The following is a 23,736-nucleotide window of genomic DNA, read 5'->3' as shown; positions in this document are numbered from 1 at the left end:
GTAAGGCTGGTAAAAGTCCCTATTCACATGAAGCTATACAAGTTAATATAAAACACATGAAGGTTTAAAACATAAAAAAAGATGGCAATGGTAATAAGTTACTAACTTTTTGTTGATCTGACATAAATGTGATGGTTGAAGAAATCTCCACACCACCAAGATCATCAATGAGAAAATGTAGAAACCAACTCCAAGTGTCCTTATTCTCCACTTCCACAACAGCATATGCCAAAGGACACATTTGGTCATTCCCATCTCTTGCTACTGCAGTTAACAACTCACCTCCAAATTTTCCTTTTAAGAAACAACCATCCAAACCTATAATCTTCCTACATGACACGAAGCTGTCCTTACAGGCCTTCAAACACACATATAGTCTCTTGAAAATTCGAGTGTCCTCACTGACCTCAACATGAACTTTCACAGTTGAACCAGGATTTGACCGAAGCAACTCATTGGCATAGTCATACACTCTTCTATATTGTTCTTTAAAATCACCTTCTATTTGTTTGGATGCCATTGATTTTGCCCTACAGGTTGTGGACCGTGAAACACCAATGTTCCACTTCTTAGAAACTTTGTTATGGAGGTTATACAGATTAATATTTGGATTGTCTTTCATAGTCTTCTCTAACCTCCCACTCAACCATTTTGAAGTCATTAGACGGATGTTAAATTCTCTACTGCAAGTGTGGTTGTCTACTATTTTCCTTAGCTGCCATGTATTTTCAGCTGCCTTATATGCACAATATGCATTCCAAGGACATTTCCCTTTTGCCCCACAACATCTGACACGCACTCTTCTTTTGTCATTTTTATAAACCTTTAATTTTCTACCATTCTCTACTCCATAGGTTCTTATAGCTTCTGTAAATTCTTTTTTGTCACTGAAGTACGTGCCCACTTCCCATTTATATTGTTCCATAGTTTTGGGCATTGAAAAAACACCAAAATCCCCATGGTCATCCCTGTCATCATCTGTGTTATCACTTTCCACAACACTCTTCAAACTGTCGGATTCCCAATCACTGTCAGATAAACCCCTAGGTCCACCAAATTGAACTTCATTAGTACCTTCAAATATATCAAATCCCACTACATCTCCATGGTCAATCAATACATCCTCTTCGGACCCATTCCAACTGCTAACATCATACTCATCAGTTTCTACTCCATTACCCTCTACCTCACCCTCTACTTCTGCCTGCCCCTCCACATCAGACTGGACGTCTACATTCACACCATTTCCCTCTACTTCAACCTCTGCCTCCACACCAACATCCTCTACCTCAACCTGTGCCTCCACACCAACATCCTCCACTGCATCCTCCACACCAACATCCTCTACCTCAGGTGCTATTGTCTGAACCTCTGCTTCACCCACTGCCTCAGGTTCTCCTTCATCACTATGTCTATCAATTTGGGGTTCAGATATGCATTCCAACTGCAGAAGATACTCAGGTTCACACACCCTATGTATAACATAGAGGTGAGCTTCACCATTCAACATAGCAATATTGATCAGATGACAAGCACCCTTGTCATCTAATAAAGGTTCCAAACAATCTTCTAATACAGGACCACGACCCAATGAATACCATAAGTCCTTTACATTCCTATAACCCATCTCCTTTACAATGCTTAATATTTCAAAATAACTTCATCGATCAGGGTCTATTTTTATAGTTGTGGTTTCACCATAGTGATATCCAAATGTCCCATTATTCTCAAATTTCCCCCCATGGTGAAACACGACTTCAATGTGTGAGTTGGCCATATTATCTAATATAAAATTGGTCACAGTTAGTTAATCTATGCTTAACCCTTAACCCAAATGATATCTAAGCAAAAAACAAAGCATAAACATACTACTGTACAGACCATAAACAACTCAAACAAAACAAAACCACATTTATGACATTAAATAAAGCAAATGCCACAACACAGTACCACACACTGTGAAGGGGGACCACAACGATAACGTCGCAACAGAAACAAAGCAAATGCACTGACAATGGGGCACACAACACAGACAAACCATAAAATAAATCAAAACTTCTGGGGGGACCACAACGAAAGCAACGAAACACAGAACAAAACCTACCATAAACGCACCTTCGAAAGTCGCTTTTCCTTATTTACCCCACCAATGGTCGTCCACTCACAAATGCTTTGTCTAAAAGTTCTTACGAGTTCCCGCGATCACTTGTAATCTCGAAACACTGCCTGCCTCTGTCTTCTTTCTCGGACATGCCCTAGTCTCGAACAAATGAGCCCCAAATCCTTTATCCCCAATTTTTAATAGGCATAATACCCAATTTGAAAATGGGGAACCCTAACACCACGTAAGCACTATGTCAATTGCGTATTGACACCTCACCAAAGACAACTGCCACATCATCAGTCCACTAACTCCGTTTCCTTCTATTTAACGGAAGGGACTCATTAGAGTCAATTAATTACAAGTAAGGATTCATTAAACTCACTTTTCTATAAAGGGACTAACTTGAGATTTCCGAACCAAAGTGGGGACAAAATTGGGTATTATGCCTTAATTTAAATATAGTTTTTCACTATATTCAATGGTATCAGAGTCAGGTTCTCTGATCTTCTTCCAGGGTCTCTACTGCCGGCGGCCGGCCGCCATGGCCGCCGGCAGCCCCTAAAATCTCATTGGGCAGTCCATTTTTTCTTCTTAAATCTCTGCCACAGTCAACACCAGTCCAGACCCAGTGTGCCACTGCTGTCGCCACCACTTTCCTCTGCCGTCGCTGCTAACTCCGGCACCCATCACTGCCGCTGTCGCTGCCGCCGCCGCCGCCGGAGTTTCAGAATCGACCAGCGACCACACCATCGGAATCGTCTCGGCCGGGCGACCACCGTCGTACGAAGATTGCGGCGAACGGACCTCCCACGCGCCTCCACGCGCCTCCGCAAGAGTCGCCGCTGCCGCCGCTGCCGACGTGCGTGCCGGTGCGTCGCCGGAGCTTTCCGCCGCCGATCAGCACCGCCGTGATCGCCTCCTCGCCCTCTTTCTGGATCTGTGGTCGTTGCGTCAGTCGGAGCACTTTGAATTTTTAGGGTTTCTCCCTCTCTCTGTTCAGACCTTCCAGAGCAGACATTGCTGCCATCTTCGTCTGTTTTCAAAGCATCTTCATATCGCCGCACGTTCCGCATCGTCGGACCCTCCTTTCTGCGTTGTGTGCTTTGTCTCAGCTGCTGATGCCTATCTGGCCGTTTGCCGTTGTCCGGCCGTTTGCAGCTGTCCGGCCGTTTGCCGCTGTCCGGCCGTTTGCCGCTGTCCGGCCGTTTGCCGCTGTCCGGCCGTTTGCCGCTGTCCAGCCGTGTGCCGCTGTCCAGGCGCCGTGTGCTTCCAACCACTGTAGGCCCCCATCACACAGTTAGTGATGGCAGTCCCTGTAGTTTTGTCGCTTCCAGCCACTACAGGCCCCATCAGTCAGTGATGGCAATTTTGTCCCTACAGTTTTATAGCAGTCACCGCTGCAGTCGCTACCGCCTCAGACAACTGCGTCAGTTCTTCTTGGGCTAGAGTTTAGCCCGATCTTCTTGTGATACACTGCTAAGTATCACCACTTGGGAGTTGTCCAGCAAAGAATTTTGGACCTCCAACATGTCTTTGGATCTTTGATGCCTTTGTTTCAGCATTGTAACTTAATATTTTGTTTTGTTTTAGTGGTTCAGCAACTGTGATCTTTTCACATTTCCACCTTCACACTAAGGGGGAGTACGTTTCCAATACACTGCAAGTCACATAAATATGGGTGTAGTCCCTGCAGTTTTGTAGATTTCAGCTACTACTGTTGATCCCGTCACCCATCCATCATTGATGAGGATTTAGTGTAGTCCCTGCAGTTTTGTAGCTCTTAGCTTTCAGCTACTACTGTTGATCCCGTCACTCATACATCATTGATTGGGAATCAGTCCTTGCAGCTTGTCATTGTCCACCACTGCTCTCCTTCATCCACTTTTGAAGTTTCACAAGTTGTTGTTAGTCCATCTATATTTGCCTCACACTCTTGAAGACAAATCATCTAGTTCAACACTGAGTTCATCTATTCCAAGCTTAGTTCATATAATTTGTATGCTCCAGCTTGAGGGGGAGTGTTAGATATATTATATCTTTTATCTTTTAGTTAGTTTGTTATTATTTCTCATTTGTATTTTGGGCTTAGCCCATATTTCTTCTATTATAAATAGAGTTGTATTTAACACAAGGGAGATTAATTTAAATATAGTTTTTGTACATGATATAGTGACTGATGTCTTTTTTTTAATCGATAATTATTACTAGTTGTTAGTTTTGGTTATTGAAAAGAATTGAATCTGAAAGTTGGAGGGAAATAATAAGAAACATTGATGTCAGAATTTTTGGAGCAGACATTGTGTGTGTCTCTTTGATCCGATGTTACTAAAACTCAAGTTGTCTACACATTACATCGCCAGCAATCCCTCCAAGTTCCACATGGATGACACGTGTGTCTCTGTATTTTCTTCACACTCAAAAACCACCTCTTTCTTTCATCTTCCACCTCAAATTGCATGTGTAATGGGAAACACAACTACCCTTTTGTTCTTCCTCTCAGTTCTTCTGTGCCATGGAGCAATGGCCATCCCTGAAGGTGAAGAAGACAACTTGTTCTTGATGCATAAACCTAAGAGAATGGTGAAGACTGATGCAGGGGAAATGCGTGTGCTGAAAACCCAAAGTGCTTGTAGGAGGCTTTTAGATAGGCACATGCACATTGCCTTCATCACTATGGAACCAAACTCCTTGTTCGTCCCTCACTACCTTGACTCCAATCTCATCATATTCATCCATAAAGGTATTAGTACCATCTCTCAAATCCCACATTTTTTCATCCTAAATCATATAAAGGAACTACAAAATATCAACAAGACCAGATAAACGTCATAACCCCTTTTAAGTAATCCAGTGAAAGATTTGATTTTGGAGATGATTAGTATGTGTGGTAAATTTGTTTGATTCTCAGAAGTTAAATTAATCATGGGGATGAAAAATATGTATAGTAACAGTAAAAGCTTTTATACTGACATAGGTCACAACTACACACTTAATTCTGATGCAACATTAGTGTGGTAGACCATTAATATCATCTCAAAACTTCACTTTGTTATAATGTATTGAAGCTGTGAGATTATCATATTGTTCAGTTAAACTACTTTGATTATGCTCTAAACATTAGATTGAAAAATGCCTCAAACATTATCTCCTTACAGAAACTGCTAGTTAAGTTTGAAATTTCTGCAGGAGAAGCAAATTTGGGATTCATATATGATGATGAACTGGTGGAAAGGAGATTGAAGGCAGGGGATGTGTATGTGATTCCATCAGGTTCAGCATTTTATTTTGTGAACATGGAGGAAGGTCAGAGACTTCACATCATCTGCAGCATTGACCCTTCTACAAGTTTGGGATTAGATACCTTCCATGTACATGCATCCATCACAATTTCACATCTTTCACTATACTTTCGTTTTGGATTTGTGCCATCTTGTGACTAAGCTTTTACATTCTTCAATTTGCCTTGGCCATGCAGTCTTTCTATATTGGTGGAGGAGCCAATTCACACTCATTGTTTTCTGAATTCGGACCAGCTACTCTTGAAACTGCATTTAATGTAAGCTGATACAGTCATGAGTTTCATTGGCATGCAGGACCATGTATTTGTTTTTTTACTCTGGTTCAATCAGAAATCATTCTTCACAAAAGTTATCATTTGTTATACATGATTGATACGTGATTGAATATGGTATTAAAAAATATTTCTTCACACTGTAAGTGCATGACAGTAACAAAAAAATTATATGATTATCTAATCACAAATTAACATGTTTAGTGTGGTAAGTTCATTGATTTTTTTTCGTAAAATAGTTTTAAAAGGCACATCAGCCATAATTTTTTATTGACTGATAGTGAATATTAAGCTGAATGCGCATAGAAATCAAACTCTATTATATTCTACAGTGATATATATCATGCATTTGCATTATATAAAACCAGAACAATACACAGAAATAGTAAAAAATTTCCTTAATCAATTGTCATTATAGGAATCAAGAATGGAGGTTGAAAGTATCTTTTATAAGGAACTAGATGGGCCAATCATGTACATGGATCATTCTCATGCACCTAGCTTAGGGACTAAATTCCTTAAACTGAAGAAGGAAGAAAAAGAGCAACAACAACTGAACAAAATGCTGCAAGACCAAGAAGAAGAAAAAGAAGAGAAGAAGCAAACAAGTAGTTCGTGGGAAAAACTCTTGGACAATGTATTTGGCCAGGTGAATGAGAAGACAGAGAGCAAAAACAGTGTTGATTGGAGCAAGGCAACAAATCTCTATGACAAAATATCTGATTTCAGAAACGATTATGGTTGGAGCAAGGCACTGGATGGAGTGCAGTATTCTCCACTCACCAAACCTGACACTGGCCTTTTCTATGTCTATCTCAAAGCTGTATGCCTGCAGTATTTAAAATTTGGATTTTGTCATTGTGTCTTCAAAATATATACACGGATTTTGATGTTTTAAAACTGTGAATCTATTTTTAACCCTCAGCAAAGGACATAAAAACAACAGAGAATCCAAATTCGTACTTGTTGACATTCTTAGTAACAAATTTCAAATTTTGGTTTAGTTTAGCATTTGAATATCCATAAAACTCAACTCAGTTCTTTTAGTTCCTTTGGTTGTTCTGCAATCAGAATTGATAATCATCCTGATAAAAGGTTTACAACATTACATGTAGTTTATACTAAGTTATGTGCTATTGGAGAACAACACAGATACTACTTGTACAGAACTATAGTATAGTTATATAGTACTATAGATATGTTTTGTCCTAACAATTCATGTAGGTTGATTGAGATGTTGTCACATGGACTTTTGATGAACAGGGATCCATGTTGGGACCTCATGTGAATCCAAGGGCATCTGAGTATACCATAGTGCTGAAGGGCTGTGGGGAGCTTCATATAGTGTATCCAAATGGAAGCAAAGCAATTAGCACTGAAATCAAACAGGGGGACGTGTTTGTTGTTCCAAAATCATTCCCCTTGTGTCAAATAGCATCAAGGGATGGACCCTTAGAGTTCTTTGGCTTCTCTACCTCTGCCAAAGAGAACAGGCCACTGTTTCTGGCTGGCTCTGTGTCAATTCTTAGGACCATGCTGGGGCCTCAGCTTGCGGCGGCGCTTGGGGTGAGTGTAGACACTTTGCGGCGTGCCCTTGATCCTCAGGATGAACTTGTGATCTTTCCGTCAACATGGTCTGAACCACCATAAGATCCATGGTAGAAGAAGTTGGAAGAAGAAGAGCAAGAACAAGTACACATGCTGCTAAAGGCTATCAGAAGCTTTGCTAATTATATGGTTTTGAATGCATTTTAAGAGATCATTTGCTTTGTAATATGCTTGTGGTAGTGGTAGAGTATCTAGAGGAACTCTGTTTTGAGTTTTGTGTTGAGTTTGTTTGGTTGAGATATGTGTGTTAGTGTTCTCAAATTCTCTTCTGCATTGCTTTCAATTCATTCATGTGTGCTTTCTGAAAGAGCTGGTTTTTGCTTTTCTGTTCATGCACCTGCTTTATTGAGCTTTTGATTCTGATAAATATGACTTGTACATTACCTTTTATTTTATTTGAATGTGTGTTATAAAATAGGAAAACATTATTTGACATTAAAAACATCTATGTGACAGTAATGATATTTATGTAGAAAAAAAATTACACTAATTTTCTTTTATATAATGTGTGTATTAATATTATTAGTCTTCACGGTAGAAGTAAAATATGATAAAAGAAATGATTAAATATGTTTTTTATCTTAAAAGTGAAAATTAGATTAGAATTAGTTTTTCGAAACTTTAATCCAACTTAGCTATTTAATTTTACAATGTTTGAATTTAAAGACAGAGTATTTGAGTGACTTATCAAACTCATTTCATAATAATCATTTAATTTTAAAATGTGTAGATTTAAAGACAGTATTTGAACATTTCATAATACTCATTTAATTTTGAAATGTGTAGATTTAAAGACATAGTATTTGAATAAAGTATCAAACTTATTTTATTATAGTGTTTAATTTAATAATAATATAATATATATTTTTTAATATTGATTAAGAAAATTGTTTGAAATCTTAAATAATTTTAATAAAATTTGATTGAGACGACTAAATTGAAGTACTTTTATAAATAAAAGTTCATAAGTTAAGAAAAAGGAATAATTTTAAAAATTAAAAATTAAAAACAAAACCATATTTAAAAAAAAAAATATTGTCGTAAAAGCTTTATGAATATCGGATTATTGTCAAATAAAATATACTTCTTCTAAAAAAATACTTAAAATAGATAATTTAAAAAAATGAATAAGAGAAAAAAAGCATTTAATTTTTAAAAAAGTACTATGAGAAATTTCTCTCAGATCAATTATGCTGTAAAATTTATATAAAAAAATGAAGTACGGGTCTAAATAAATGAAGAAAAAGACACGAGGCAGAATTGAAGATGAGAAGCACGTGATGTGTTACGGCATTGGCATGTGCGAGTGCGAGGTTGATACGTGGTGCATGGGTGAACCACTATTTATTTATTTATTTATAATCATTGGATCAATTATTTTAAAATAATGAGTGGATGAGATCAATTTTTACTAGAGAAGTAGTAAATATAATATTAAAATAATTAAAATAAATTTGAATCATAATAAAACTAAATATATTTTAACTACCTTAAATTCTGGAAATTTTTATTGTAAATAAATTTAAGAATTCATAAAACTAAACAATATATGAAAAGATTAAGAAAAACAATTAAAAGTGTTGCAACTTGTTTTCAATTAGATATTGTATTTTTTTGTTGTTTTTGTTAGGCATAATAAAAAAATTACGTTTATAAAATAACTCACTATAACATACAAAAATGAAAATTTTCAATGTTTGACAAGAACAAAGGAAAAATTAAATTTTGTGCTTGTTTTATTGGATAAACATTATAATATATGTATAAAATAAGAATTATAAATATATTGTAAATTTTCTTTTACTCTGTTCGAATTATATTAAACATTTTAAAGAAAAAAAAAGGAAGACCTAAAACCAAATTAGTAAATAAGTTAATGTTAATTAAAAAATTAAACATTATAAAACAAATCAAGCATAAGGAGAAAATAATTGCCTAATTTATGCGAAAGAAATCACTATGAAATTACATAATTTATAAAATAAGAAAATAATTAAATGTAGTTTTTTATTCTAATTTTATTGAAAAGATACATCAATATAGTTATACGTGCAAATTATTAATTTTAAATGTGACATTTTCATTACATAATTCAATTTTTTTAATTTAATTTAATTTATTAGAATAAAAATAATTTAAATTAGTCTAAATTAAATACTTTTAGTATTATTTTCTCAAAAAAAATCTAGAGTTACTACAAATGCAAAAAATAAGAAAAATTAGAGCTGTCAAAATGGGTCACAACCTACGAGCCAACCCGGTCCACCATGGGTTTGAGCCGGGTTGGGTTAGAAAAAATTGTATTTTTTTTATGCGGATCAGATTTCAACCCACCTACCTAATTTTATTTTATTAAAAATTAATTTTAATTTTATAAAAAAAATATTTATTATTTTGTTTTTTTTGAAAAAATTATTTAAGTTTCTTATTTTCAAAATTAATTAAACACCCATGTTTTGGAAGTTGAAATTTGGGAGTGAAATTTGTTTAGATTTGTATTATAGAGAGTTTGTAATTAAGTGAACTAGTGAGCCAACCCATTTATCCGTCAACCCGAGGTAGGTCAAGGCGGGTTCGAATTTTTCTGGCTCACTAATAAATGAGTCAGGTTAGGTTGGCTCACTAAGTGACCAACCCGTGATGGGTCAGGTCAGATCGGGCCGGATTACCCGTTTTGAGAACTCTAAAAAAAAATCATCCTTAACTACGATTTAAAGTTTGAAATTTACTTCAGCTTAAGAAATTTTATTTTATAGGTCTAACGAGGATAAATATTAATTATAAGTTTTTCAATCTCACATTTCCATGTTTCAATTATTAATTTTTTTGTTGTCGTTTTTTATGTGTGTAATCATTTACCTGTTTAATATATATTTACAAATGTAACCTTTTGGATGAAAATTGTTTATGGGAGATTTGTTTACTTTTTATATGATAAAATTTTGAATTTTCGTGAATACTAAAACTAAGACAAAATTCTCCGTAATTTGAAAACTATAATTTAAAATTTAAAATAAGTTTAAATTAAATTTATGTCTCTTCATTTCCTAGTTCGGTAATAATTATTACTTTTGAACATCATATTTTCATTTCAAAAATATTAATCGTAATAATAGTTTTTGTGTATATTTACTAATTTATTTAGTTAGTTATTCAATGTGTATTTACAAAATATCTTTAACTTTAGAAGGAAATCCTTTAGTCTATCCCTTTTTACTTTTATATATTAAGGTATTGGGATAAAATGTTATTAAAAAGATAAATTAATCTAATTTTTTTTTCCTTTTCACCTGTTAATAACGATAAATTTCAATTATTGACTTTTTATCACCGAGATTTTATCTTTTAAATTGGTAACTCATTCAATGCAATTGTGCTTTTTATTAAATTAATTTTATTAAAACTAAATGAACTTAAATTAAATGACACTTTTAATATACTTTTCTCCAGAAGTTAAGTCCTGAATGTTAAAACTAAAAAAATTATTCATAAAACAAAAACTATGATTTAAAATTTGAAATTTGAAAATATGTTTAATTTAATATGTTTTTCATTCTCTAGTTATAATAAATATTGATTATTAACTTTTCAATATCTCATTTATATTGTGTAATTATTAATTAATTATTCTAAGATGTATATTTTTTGTGATAATAACTTTTACATATTATTTAACTACTAAGCTATTATTCTATTTTAAACATGCCGCTTTTATCATTAATTATTAGTATTTTTATTTTTGTGTTTATTAATTTATTTCTTTAATTTAAAACAAATTTACAAAAGTAACCTTGACATGGATGAAAACTTTTATTCCAGACTTGCTGTCCTTCACATGAGATTTTAAAGGAGAAAAAAGTGATTAAAAAGAAAATTAGAGATAGGAGTTTTGTATCACACAAACATTATTTTTCGATATAAATAAGAACTTTTTTACATAGAAAATTACCTATATACAAAAACTATATTAAAATAATAGTTTTTACTCATTATTGAAGGCAATTTGTTTATGTATCTCAATAGCTTCCTTTCCATATTCTCATAAAAGATTTTGTTTCATTTTGCATGTTATGTAATTTTAAAGTCATTTTTTACTTTTGAATTATACAATTCTAATTTAAAAACCTTTTGGTTGCACAATTCAAAACTTATTTTTAATTTTCAGATCACAAATTTAAAATTATTTTAAGTTCTAAATTATATAATTAAAAAATAATGGAAATGTAGCCATTATTGAATTATCCGAATTAATAAAATAGTAATATTCAGAGTTTAAAAAAAAGGACACCGTGTGGAGAAGAGAATAGAGACGTCACACAAATGCTCACAACTGAATACTTTGTCCATATTATTCATTTCTCTTCTCTTTCTCTCTCTCTCTCTCACTCTCTCTCTCAATTTCTCTGAAATCCGATCACAAAATGCAGTTCATGCTCAACCTTCGTGTTACTCATGGACTTCCACTTTGTCTCTCTGGAGTCACCAATCCTCTTTCTTTCTCTAAGGAGTATCTGAAATTCAACCTTCTCAACTCTGTCTTCCATTTTCTTTGCTTTCTCTCTAATTCATGATCTTAACTTTTTGGTGCTGCAGAATAGCAGATCATGACAGTCGGAGGAAGAACATGAAGAAGCAGATATCAGTGGCCAGAGAGGGTGTGCATGCAAAGCATCAACAAAAGGGTACCCTCATCACAAACTTTCAAACCTCTTCTGTGATCATGGCTGAAGAATATGGAGATCTTGGTCACATCATAGTTCATGATCTGTTCTGTATTCACCTTGGTTTAACAGCAAAAGCTGCATAGCCTTATCAGTTCTTCACTCAGATTACCACTGTTTCTGAACTCTGTTATGTATCCCTGTTGAATTGATCTCGTGTTTTTTATTTGTTTTATTGATATAAAAAAAGACGTTTTTTTATTTGTTTTTCTAGAACAGTTGATTATCAAGTTAGAACAGGTGTCTGATAAGAATTTGATTTTTACCGGTATGTCAGTCATTTTTATGAGTAAATCTTCAACTAGGTTGTTTTTTCTTTACCAAGCAAAAACAATCAATTACAAATCTATCATTCAAACCATCCAAATCAATTCGGTTAAACACATCAATCAAATTCAAAACAATCCAATTTCATTCTCAAAATAAAAGCAATCATCAACATAAAACATCATATTTATTAAACTCACACACCAAAACAATTAGCTTCCCTTATTTGATTCAATAGCTCACTCTAACTAGTCAAACTTAGAAGTAAGATACTCTATACACATATAAAAACATTATAAGAACAATTATGACATATTATTATGATCACTTATCAACAGAGATTAATATATATAACTAAAAAGACATGCAAGTGAAGAAAGATTCTCATGTAACAAATAACAAAAAAAGACAATAAAAAATATTAAAACTCAACTTATGCGAACAAAAAAACTAATTCATCCAAATTAAAGAGTTTGTCGCAAAGATCAATCCTATGGTATCGATTCTTCAATCAGACAATCAAAGAGAAAAAATCTTAAAAAAATTAAAAAATTCTAAAAAAAATACAAGAAAGATTATATATTCTAAAATAATGAACCAATTATAATAAAACTATTTATATTAAAATATTTGAATATTGAAATAATAAATCTCACTATTTTTAAAATATTATTTTCTAGTACAGAAAATATAATAATAAGTAAAAAATTGATTAGTAAGATTGGAATAAATGCATTTCCATGTACATGTAAATTCTGTAAATTCTATTATATTCAGAACCAATTAAATTGTATTTTGCTTGTCAAACATATTATTTGATAGTAAATTTATTTAGTCTGATAAATCTAAGATTCACTGGGAAACACCATATTCGAGTATGATAGTGAATTCAAATAATGAATGTATTGTCTGAATGAAATTAAAAAAAAAAAATCTCAAAGTGAAAAGCTAATCTGTTATAAAAGCAATTTAATTTTATCGTTCTATTTGTAATTTGGAGGATGAAACTGTGTTATAAAAGCAATTTAATTTAAAAACAAAAAAAGTATTTTAAGTAGGGGTAATCTGTATGATATTTTATCGTTTCAGCCAGAAAAAAATTTAAACAAATTCAGTAAAGATATTATTGAATGATTAAACACAAGTATCATAAATTTTTATGTCAGACACACTAAAAAAATCTCACATTCTTAAAAATGAAGACTCAAATTTGTTAAAACAGATATGAACAAACTATATCGGTCATGAACCACTGATTAGAATTAGACAAAATTTAGAGTCACAAAAGAATATTGAAAGTAAAGAAAATAAAATGCTTTCAATATCTTTTTATTTACAATTCACCCTATGTCTCTAAAAACAACAGATAAAATTCTTCTAATGGAAAACCAGACTCCTTGATTAAGGTTAATTAGTTATTTTTACCATAATTATTAAACTTGACCAACTCAACTAAAAAAATGAGACAATGAGGTATTAATTGAACCATATAAAACAAATAACAGAAATGTTCTTCATTAATAAAATGCTACTTAAAAAGTACTAATATGCAAATTAGTAGTTAGCAATTTTATAAATACGAAAAACTGAATTCATTAATTTTAAGCTGAGATTAGCAATTGGCAATACTAAATAGGTTGTCTCATTGGGATGAAGCTTGTCCTAAGTGTATATATATAGTTTTCACAAAACAACACAATCATATAGGTGGATCATCAAAATATACAACGAAACATAGTCAAACATATGTACCATATAAAAGTCATCCTACATGTATGAATATCTACATGCTTAATCCTTTGATCTCTCAAACCTTGTCCACATTTCCAGCATTGGCTTCTTACTCTCCAAGGCAAGAACAAATTTGATTCTTTAGTCAGTCATGATCATGTGCAAATTTATCTTCTCCAAAACGTGAATGAACTTTCGGATATTCATATTTGACATGAAGCAAAGACAACCATGTGAACAAGGGCATGTAGTGCAATCCAACTGCTACTCATTGTGACTGATAAATTTATCAAAATTTACTTATCATCATTGAATAATCGAGTCAACATTTCAAGTTTTTACTAAAAAAAAAATAAGCAATTGATGTGAATGTGTGTGCAAGTATGTGTTTAGGAAAGGACGAGTCAGTGTAAAGGATTGTAATATTGCATTTAAAAGTGATACTTGGTGAAAGTTATCACGAGGCCTTGTTATTGTCCAGATCAACTTTGGCAGTCAAAATATACAAATTAAGCACATTAGCCCTTGGCTCAAAAGATGCATACCTCAACAAGAGTTGATCATGAGCAAGAGGTCAGCATCCTACATGTATTTCTGTAATATCTCACCACATCATTCAGGGTTTGCATTTTCCAATAATAAAAGTAGGAAAGAAAATCATGTAAATGTCATGCTTCACTCCCTAATCAGCTGAAACTTTTATAGCAGACTATTTTCATAGTGGATGAATCCAATATGTCATCATGGAAACTTTAGAGTGAATGATCTAGTAACATGTAGCATAAATAAGTTAAAAAATTAAGGGTAATAATCAGCAACCAAATCGTCCTACAAATACTTGTTAAGCATAAATTGAAGCTTGCTAAAAATAAGATCAACACACGGATTCAATCCAATAAATTAAGATGACATTTCATATCCAACATAATGAAATGAAAGGACACAAAAATAAGCAAACCTTCCATTTCTTCCTTCCGGTTCAGCAGGAAGAGTATCTTGAGAATGAGTCTTTATGTCAATTAGTATTGGATTACGGTCATTTTCTGTTAATGGCATCCGAACCTCATCAAAAAGTCCTATCATTCACATTCCTTCTGCAAAGCAAATTTTGATATCAGATAAAGAGTCCACATGATAAAAAATTGGTAGTCTCACAAAGCCCTTGCACCATCATTTGGATGTGCCCTACTATACAATACATGTAATATCTCATGGCTTTAAAACTAAATAAACAGCCAACTACAATGATAAAAGAATGGGAATTTACAGTGACTGAAAAAAACTCTGCTCACTCAATTCCATTGTTTCTACCTACTGAATTCCCATAGTCATCTTCAAGCACATAAAGAAGCTTCCTGTAAGCATGCCCATCTACAAGGTCATTTTCTTGCAACTCCTGCAAAAAACGCATGCCCTCCTGAATTGTTCTTTGTCTGCATATCTCATCCAGTACAGTCCTAAATGTAATAAAATCAGGTGACCTTTGCTTATTGGTCATCTCCCACAGATAATTTACTGCTTCACCAATCTCTCCACCAAGCGCCAACGAGTTGACAAGCGAGTTATAAGATTTACCACCAGGAACAAAACCTTTGGTCTTCATTTCATTAAATAACTCTTTGGCATTATTTGTTCTGCCCTGGGCACACAAGCCATGAATCAAGTAATCATATGTCAACGCATTGGGCTGACAATCATAAACCACACCCATTTGATGAAATATCCTCAATGCATCATTAACATGAAGAGATAGCACATAACCTTTGATCATAGAATTCAATGAAAAAATATCAGGCTTGACCCCATCATTGACCATTTGCCTAAACAGACATCTAATTGTTTCCATATACACATGGTTTATATAGGAGTTGCTTCCTCTACCCAAAAATGCAGCAAAAAGAATATTATAGGTTCTAATAGAGGGCCTATAACAGCAAATTAAGTTCCTTTTACTTTTCATGTGCTTAAACACATTGACAGCTCTAGTAAGCTTCCGTGCCTGAGTGAAATAATATATAACTGTGTTGAACAATGCCTCTGAACCAATTAAAGGAACTGCAATCAGTTGGTTCACAATGTCATCCATTTCTTGGAACATCTTTGCCGTACCAAGCTTCTTTATGGTGATATGAAACGTGGACACATCGTGCCGAAATCGTGGCTGTTGAGATGCCCAGTGAAAAAGTTCTAAGCAAACCAGGGGATTATCTTGTTGAGCAATCACAGAGCACAGTTCTTCAGTAGTGAACCTTGGGGGAAGTTGGGACAGTGCCAACTGAAATTGGGCTTGGTCTAGGGTAGGCTTGGAGGACTTCAACAACCTATTTCTGGCTCGTCTTCGGTAAGATCTTGAAGGAGCTTTTGTTGAATAGGGAGAACTAAAGGGAGCAAATGGGACAGGGAATTGAGTGCAACTACTGTTGATTTGGAATGAAGAGCGCTCAAATTTGTGGGTGTGATGAGAAAAAACAATCCTGAGTAAATATTTCTCATTGGGGTCATGAAATTTGTGGCAAAATGAGAGTGTGGAGCGTATGGTTTCACTTGGGATATTCCTCCTGAAGTAGGTAGTACGATACTTGAAGCAATTTCTTGTCAGAGAGAACATGCTTTGATTTTTAAGCATAGAAAGCAAAAGTGAGTGTAGTTGGGTAGTTCTTACTTGCTTGCTGTAACAACCTTAATTAAACCTCTGATACCTGTTGGTCACAACCTATGTAAGATTGTTAATCAAATGAATTAGGATTTTATATAATCTGCAGAGCGAGTATGCTCAAGCACACATACAAATTATTATTGGCAAAGATTATCCAACTATGGAATTACGTTGTCCACGAAGTATTCAATAATAGTATAATCAATCACAACATAAATAATGTGTAATCAGAATACTGAGCAGTTACAATCACAGGAAAAGTAATACCAGTCACAGAATAAGTAAATAGTATATTACCAATCCTATAAAGAAAAAAAAAATACAAATCCAACAACTGAACGAGGCACATGTTATAACAGTTATGCAGTGAAAAGTCCTTCATTATCTATGCAAATTCAGTTTCAAACATGGTTATCAACTCGCGAGTTAACTCTTTAACTCGCACAAGTTTACATTTCTACACATAAACTTGATTTTGATGTAAACTCAGTAGAATCGGAGTAGAATCGTTGAACTGGGTCATACTTGATTTTGCAATCGAGTTGGCGAGCTCAGGAATTTTTTTAAAATCCAAAACAACAGTGGTGTGGTATGTGAGAGTGAATAAAACTCGCTGATTAGGGAATTAGGGTTCCCCTCTTCCGCTGCCCTCACTGCGTCATTCCTTCTTTCTAACCGCTCGCACTCGAGTCACATACGTTGTCGCGCGCCCTCACCTGCAACAGGTTGGGAGTAGAAGCTGCGCGAGATTGGGTGGAGAAAGGGAGACCAGTCCTCCCTGCGTGCTTCGTGTGACTGGTGGGAATGAGTGAGATTTTAATTGATTTTAATGGCTCACCATTATCCTAATTAGGAATTATTTTTAGAAGAGAAAGGAAGGTGTAGGATTGCACTGAGAGGAATTATATGATGGTGTTGTGTTACTTTTAGGAGAAAGATAATATTATATATATATATATATATTATTTATAAATAATTTTAATTTTTTATTTAAAATAAATTCTTACAAATTTATAAGTAGAGTTTATTATTAGAGGTTCACTAATTTCCGCAAACTTGGTTTCAAAAACAAAACAATTTCCTCACTTTCCTCACGAACATATTTAATCTCTAAACCTAATGTACTGCTCAACTATCTCCGAAAGTCTCAATGAGTCTCTTTTTATATGACTATGATAATTCCCACTAAAATGAAACAACTGCTTGATGATGAATCAGTTACTGATAATTCACTGGCTGACAATGTCACAGTTGATCCAGTTGTGCAGGGATATATAAGAGATTGGGTTTGTTTTCCCAAGGGTTTCAATAGTAAATTATTTTTACAAATTAATATCATTTTAAATTGTTTTATTTTTAAATATTTTATTTTGATAAAATAATTGAAATTTATTAAATTAAATTTTGTTTACTTGGTTATGATTTACAGTTTATCAGTTACAAATACTCTGTTGATACACTCGGCTCATAAAATTTGAGATGATACCAGATCACAATATTGTAATTTTTTTCGGTGAGATGATTGGCCAATAGTAATTGGGATTGTTTATACTTATTCAGTTATTCTTCGAGGGTAAGATTGTTATATCAGTGTGTTCGGGTTAGAGGTAGAAAAGATTTATGTTCAATGTTGTAAACTTATAATTAATTATAGAAATAAGTTTCGTTTGGCATTTTTAGTTAAAAAGGTTTTAAGATTGTTTTTGTTTGGACTGTCTAAAAAAATACCATGTAATTTTATAATATGGGTTATAAGTTATTTTTAGTAGTTTATATTCAAATTTTTCCTCAAAATAAGCAATCGGTGTGAATATGTTCTATGTGCGAATATGTTCTATGTGCTCGTTTAGGAAAGAATGAGTCATGGGTAAACTTCTTCAGAAATAAATTTAATGATGACTATAGGAAATAATGCATTTAAAAATCATATTTGTTGAAAGCTATCAAGAGATCCTGTTCTTGTCCAACCAACTTTTGGCAGTCAAAATATGCAAATTAAGCACAATAGCCTTTGGCTCAGAGATGCATACCTCAACAAGAGCAGATCGTGAGCAGGGGCAAACATCCTACATGCAATTCTGTAATATCTCACCATATCATCCAGGGTCTGCATTTTCCAATAACAAAATTAGGAAAGAAAATCATATAAAAATCATGCTTCACTTTGTGATTGCCTCAAACTTATCAAAAGATAGACAAAAATGTATTTTTGAATTATTTCTTAAAAAAAATATTTACATCACATTGATTCCGCCCCAAAATCAAAGCAGAGCGTAAATGAAGTTTCAAATTACCAGAACAGCACCAAGGGAGCTCGGGTTAAGGTGGGATCAACTAGCCGCAGCTCCAGGAAGCCTCGCCGGAGATAGAGGCGGCGGCCTGGGGTTCTGACGTCGCCGCTTCACGCCTCTTCTCTCGGGATGGATAGGTGGTCAGGGGTTTGCCGTGCACGTGGAGGTCTGTCCTTTGCTGAAATTGGCGCGGAGTTCATGAGGATAGAGAATGGAATATAAAAGTTGCGGTGGACACGGCGGAGCTTCGGAGATTGAAGACGGTGGTGGTTAGGTCACGCCGGAAATGGGAGCGGTGGAAGAAAATTGGAAGAGAAGAGGATTGTTTGGTGTAATTATTAGGAAACCAGATTGGGTTGGTGGCCAACAAAATCAAAGAGTGAAGGAACAAAAAAAATTGGGCCAAAAACATAATAAAATTTTTAGAATTATTGTTTTTTAATTTTACTCATTTATAACATATTTCACTGATAACCTACGTAGTTCCTTGTATGAGTAAAATATTTTTCTGCAAAGCTCAGTGATCGTGAAAAGAATTATCAAGCAATTTTCCTCTTGCTTTCGGTGCAGTACGTGGTGCAGTGCGTTTGTGGTGTAATGTGCTTGTCGTGGTTCCTCTCCACGTACGTAGTCATAATCCTTCCAATAATCCTAAACCCTAAACCCTAAACTCTTCCAATAATCCTTCCAATAATCTTTTAACAAACGAAGCCTAAACGGATGACATCCGTTGAAGGATGTGGTGGAGGGAGAAGGATGTTTCGACTTAAATGGATGTTGACATCCGTTGAAGGATGTCATCCGTTTAAACTTTGTTTTAATTTTATGTTTCTGTTATTATTTTATTAGATATTTTAATATTTTGATTTATTATTTTTGAATATTTTTTTAATGTATTTTAATAATGTATATTTATATTAGTTTATATTTAAATATTAAAATAATAAAATAATAAAAATAAAAAATTTTAACTTTAAGGATATAATTGGAATTAAAGATAATTGGGGAGGTGGAGGGAGAAGGCTGTGGAAGTGGAGGGAGCAACACCCCTAATTTTATTATGTTTTTGGCCCAATTTTTTTCTCCCTGCACTCCACTTTTTTCTTACTGTACCCCGTAAAATTTATAATTCTCTCTGCTCTCGTTAAAATTATAATAAAAATCCCAACACCTTTTCCTTTTTAATAATTTCTAAATTGAGTGTTCAGAATATATTTTTAGATATAGAAATATTTTTCAAAACATGTTTTCCAAAAAATATTATAGGATGTGTGTTCTAAAAAATATTTACAAATTCAAAAATTCCTTTGACACATTTAATCCAGAATTCTTTTATATTCATAATTGAATATTTGGAAATGTATTTCCAGCTTTATAAAATATTTTTCAAAATAAACTTAATCTAAAAAATAAAAAAATTCAAAATAAATATTTTAAAAAAGGGGTTTGCTAACTTGCGCTCTTTTTTTAGTTGGGACATTTTAGTCATATATATATCAGGTTTTAGTACACAAAAATATATTATGGATTTTAAATTTTAAAGTCAATGGTATTTGTATAATTTTCATTTTCAAAACAAAAACAAGAAACCCCAAACCCTTACTCGCATCCCTCGTTTCTCTCAACCTTTTCTCTTTCATCTCTCTCATTCCAACATTTTATCTATCATATCTACTGTAGTCTCAACTGAAAAAATCAGAAACACTCGTCTAACCTTAATCCACATTCCTCATTTATCCAATTTGTTTCTCTCCCATCTTCATACTCTCTCTCACCCACACATAGTAACATGCGACACTACAATTTGTTGCTATTGCTCTGTTCGTTTGTTTGTTTTCCACTTTAATAACAAAATAATTGATAATGTTGATGTTGATTTTTGATTCGAGGGTTGTGTCATATCTTTTCTCTTCTGATTGTTATAAATTTTAGAATTAGTAGTTTATCTTTACAGAGATTTGATATTTTGACTATTAAGGAAATATTTTCCAAAAGAGAAAAATCCTTATGTGGAAAGGGAATTCTGAAAGGGATAAGTTATTGTCCAAAAAATGAATTTCTGAAGTCAATTCTTAAAAATAATTCTAAAAACATATTTTCATTAGAAAACAATATTTTGAAATACACTTTTCATCTTCTACATATAACCAACTTCAAAACACAACAAAAAAAATGAAGCTCCTGCACTTCGTACTTAATGATTTAACAGGAACAAATTATTGAAGAGAGTAATGAACAGAGAAAATTGTTGTTGTTGACTCTGTCCCTTTGTTTAGAACAGATACCATTGCTCGTTCCCTTTGGAATGTTTCATATTAAGCATAATTTCATTTCATTTTTGTAAAAAGATTAAAAATATTCTAACAAATTGCACATCTTATAGATTTGAGTATATTGCAGAATATTGAGTAGTTTTCAAAAAGAATTACATTGATATACCAACTAATTAAAAATCAACCAGAAATTAGTAAACTAGTCATAATGAATCTGTTAGCTCTCACTTGGATCAGAAAATTACTTTCTAAAGTAAATCATGTAAGTTTATTTTAAACAATTCACATTTCTAACTTGTTTGGTCAATATAAACACGATGTTGTGATTTATTATTTGTCACATAAGTGAAATTAAGAAAAACAAAATGTACTAAATTTCAAATTAGAATTTAAACTTAATAAATCTGTTACCATCACGCTTATAATTTACTTTCTACTCCTTTCATTCTATGATTTTATCAAAATTGGTATTAAGAAACTAAATGATTTGCAACTATTGTGGGTTGATGCTAATGTCTTTTCACGGGGGGTTTCTTGGTTTTTTAGTTTTAAAATTATTGTAGACATCAACATCATCAATTATTTTGTTATCAAAGTGAAAACAAATGAACGAACAGAACAAGATCAACAAATTGCAGTGTCGCGTGTTACTATGTGTGGTGAAAGAGAGAATGGAGATGAGAGAGAAACAAATTGGATAAGTTAGAAAGGTAGATTAAGGTTAAGTGAATGTTTCTTATTTTTTTTCAGTTGGGCTAGTGTAGGGATGACAAAGAGAATGTTAGAGTGAGAAATGAAAGATAAAAGGTTTTTTTTTAGTTTTGAGAATGAAAATTATTCAAACACCTTTGACCTTAAAACTTAGAATCTATAATATATGAAGGTATTTTTGCCTACTAAAATTTGGTACACATTACTAAAATGTACCAACTGAAACAAAGAACTTATACAAGTTATGAAACCCCTTAAAAAATATTTCATAATCTAAAATTATATTTTAAAATCTCCAATTCAAAATATAAAAATATTAAAATAAATATTTGAAAGATTTTTTCAATTAAAAATATATTTTGTCCGAAAAATCATCTCTATTACCAAATGCCTTTAAAGGGAATACTTGCGAATAATCAAATACTTACCAAACTTTTGTGTTAGACAATTTAAAAATAATTTAACAAGTAATAACTCTATCGAGATTAAAAAACCATTTAAATAGCAAATGCTTAAGAAAGAAATTAACTTATTTTGATTTATACAAAACCTCAATTTCCAATAGTGATTTTTGTTAAATATAATATTAAATGAAAGAATTGAAGTATTTCATTAAAGAAAAACACTATAATGGACTTTTTAAAGATTAAAAAGAATAAGAGTTAAAAAAAAAGTAAAATAGATATTTAAACAAATGGATAGAGATGGAGAAAAAATGTATTTATTTCAAACATATCATTTACTTATGCATGATTGTGACATATTCCAAACAAAATTCACAGGATTTAATGCAAGTTCATGTGTGAGTGAACTATATTATATATTATCGTATGGTTAACAACAATTAAAATGAAAAATGAATAAATAAAAAAGAAAAAAAATATAAATATATAGTCTTACCTTATTTAACTAAAATAAACTTTCTTAAATAGGCTCATCACTTATTTTCGTAACAAAAAATTAAAATAATAATCCGTAAATTTACATCCATAACGCCTGCTACTTATGTTATATTTTGAATAATTAAAATTCGTAACCTTAAATTAATATGGAACGTTTTCATCATAACGGCTGTATTATATGTTATATTTTGAATAATTAAATTTAGGTTTAATATCCAATTTTGTCCCCAGTTTGGTTGGCAAATCTCAATTTAGTCCGTCATAAAAAAATGTTTGAAACGGGTCTTTATTTGTAAATTTGTGAGTCAAATTAGTCCCTTCCGTTAAATGTAATCAAACAGAGTTAATGAGATGATGATGTGGCACTAGTTAGTGGTTACGTTTGAAAATATAATTGTGTGCTTGCTTACGTGTTGATTAAAATATTGTGTTTATCCGTATGTTTGTCTCGTGTGAGAGGTTGGCTAGGGAAGCACCTTTCTTCTTCTCCTTTCCCAGTAGTTCTGGTTTGGCCTTGAAAGAGGGGAAGCACCAATTTGTTTTTCTTATTGCTGGTTCCTCTCAACAAACCATATTCAGAGGTTCTCTTCCCACTTTCTTCTCTCTGTCATTTATCTCGAGCAAGCAAACCCCAATCAGTTTTGTTCCGAATGTCTCTATTCATTATTCGTGGATCATCAACCTTGGAGAAGAGGGTTTTCGGTTTGTGGCTTAGTATTGCGAAATCCTGGTCGGTGACTCGCAGTGTGACGTTGAGAGAAGAGCTGCGATCCTGGTTGTTTGGGAAGGCGACGACACGGCGAGGGTGTAGCCAGCGGAGTCGCAACGAAGGCACGACGGAGGTGCAGCGGAGGTTTATTCTCTCCATTTTGATTCACGACGCAAGGAGGGAGCTTCCTTT

At 33.0% G+C, this 23,736-nt stretch overlaps 3 protein-coding genes across 18 annotated transcripts; 2 read left to right on the top strand and 1 right to left on the bottom strand.

Annotated features, from left to right (window-relative positions):
• The first annotated feature begins 4,447 nt into the window (after positions 1-4,447).
• Positions 4,448-7,552, top strand: LOC124839687 (RmlC-like cupins superfamily protein). Its single transcript, XM_047315586.2, has 5 exons — positions 4,448-4,844; positions 5,291-5,472; positions 5,580-5,660; positions 6,094-6,498; positions 6,939-7,552. The coding sequence occupies exons 1-5, from the start codon at positions 4,484-4,486 to the stop codon at positions 7,323-7,325; spliced, it is 1,416 nt and encodes a 471-aa protein (XP_047171542.2). The 5' UTR covers positions 4,448-4,483; the 3' UTR covers positions 7,326-7,552.
• A 4,011-nt stretch (positions 7,553-11,563) lies between these two features.
• Positions 11,564-12,205, top strand: LOC124839697 (uncharacterized). The gene is made up of 2 exons (XM_047315599.2): positions 11,564-11,790; positions 11,877-12,205. Exons 1-2 carry the CDS (start codon positions 11,705-11,707, stop codon positions 12,088-12,090), a joined length of 300 nt encoding a protein of 99 aa, XP_047171555.2. The 5' UTR covers positions 11,564-11,704; the 3' UTR covers positions 12,091-12,205.
• Positions 12,206-13,883: 1,678 nt separating this feature from the next.
• On the bottom strand, positions 13,884-19,332 carry LOC124839690 (pentatricopeptide repeat-containing protein At2g27800, mitochondrial-like). 16 transcript variants are annotated; one of them, XR_015784918.1, is made up of 6 exons: positions 18,953-19,327; positions 18,689-18,765; positions 15,295-16,715; positions 14,961-15,096; positions 14,548-14,596; positions 13,884-14,279 (listed from the first exon to the last, which is right to left on the bottom strand). XR_015784918.1 is itself a non-coding variant. In XM_088109171.1 (4 exons), exons 3-4 carry the CDS (start codon positions 16,626-16,628, stop codon positions 15,069-15,071), a joined length of 1,362 nt encoding a protein of 453 aa, XP_087965297.1. In that variant the 5' UTR covers positions 16,629-16,715; positions 18,689-18,765; positions 18,953-19,327; the 3' UTR covers positions 13,884-15,068. The 16 variants fall into 16 exon arrangements, 7 of the variants coding, with proteins under 7 accessions (XP_087965297.1, XP_047171547.1, XP_087965298.1 ...); XR_015784916.1 differs by having other exon boundaries at positions 14,548-15,096; XR_015784917.1 differs by having other exon boundaries at positions 13,884-14,596.
• Positions 19,333-23,736: the final 4,404 nt, after the last annotated feature.

Source organism: Vigna umbellata, chromosome 3, assembly GCF_029865625.1.
Source record: "Vigna umbellata cultivar VRB3 chromosome 3, Vumbellata_1.0, whole genome shotgun sequence".
In the NCBI taxonomy this organism is placed as follows: Eukaryota; Viridiplantae; Streptophyta; class Magnoliopsida; order Fabales; family Fabaceae; genus Vigna; species Vigna umbellata.
Note: the sequence above shows the minus strand (reverse complement) of the source record. Positions and strands in the feature narration are given on the sequence as shown.

What these genes read in the sequence shown, in the direction of transcription:
- LOC124839697 (XM_047315599.2), top strand. Translation starts at nt 11,705, where the DNA reads ATGCAGTTCATGCTCAACCTTCGTGTTACTCATGGACTTCCACTTTGT. An exon ending in CCTCTTTCTTTCTCTAAGGA is followed by an intron (nt 11,791 to 11,876) that starts GTATCTGAAATT and finishes TTGGTGCTGCAG; the next exon opens with AATAGCAGATCATGACAGTC.
- LOC124839687 (XM_047315586.2), top strand. Translation starts at nt 4,484, where the DNA reads ATGGATGACACGTGTGTCTCTGTATTTTCTTCACACTCAAAAACCACC. An exon ending in CATCATATTCATCCATAAAG is followed by an intron (nt 4,845 to 5,290) that starts GTATTAGTACCA and finishes AAATTTCTGCAG; the next exon opens with GAGAAGCAAATTTGGGATTC. An exon ending in TCTATGTCTATCTCAAAGCT is followed by an intron (nt 6,499 to 6,938) that starts GTATGCCTGCAG and finishes TTTGATGAACAG; the next exon opens with GGATCCATGTTGGGACCTCA.
- LOC124839690 (XM_088109171.1), bottom strand. Translation starts at nt 16,628, where the DNA reads ATGCTTAAAAATCAAAGCATGTTCTCTCTGACAAGAAATTGCTTCAAG. An exon ending in GGTAGAAACAATGGAATTGA is followed by an intron (nt 15,097 to 15,294) that starts GTGAGCAGAGTT and finishes TTTGCTTTGCAG; the next exon opens with AAGGAATGTGAATGATAGGA.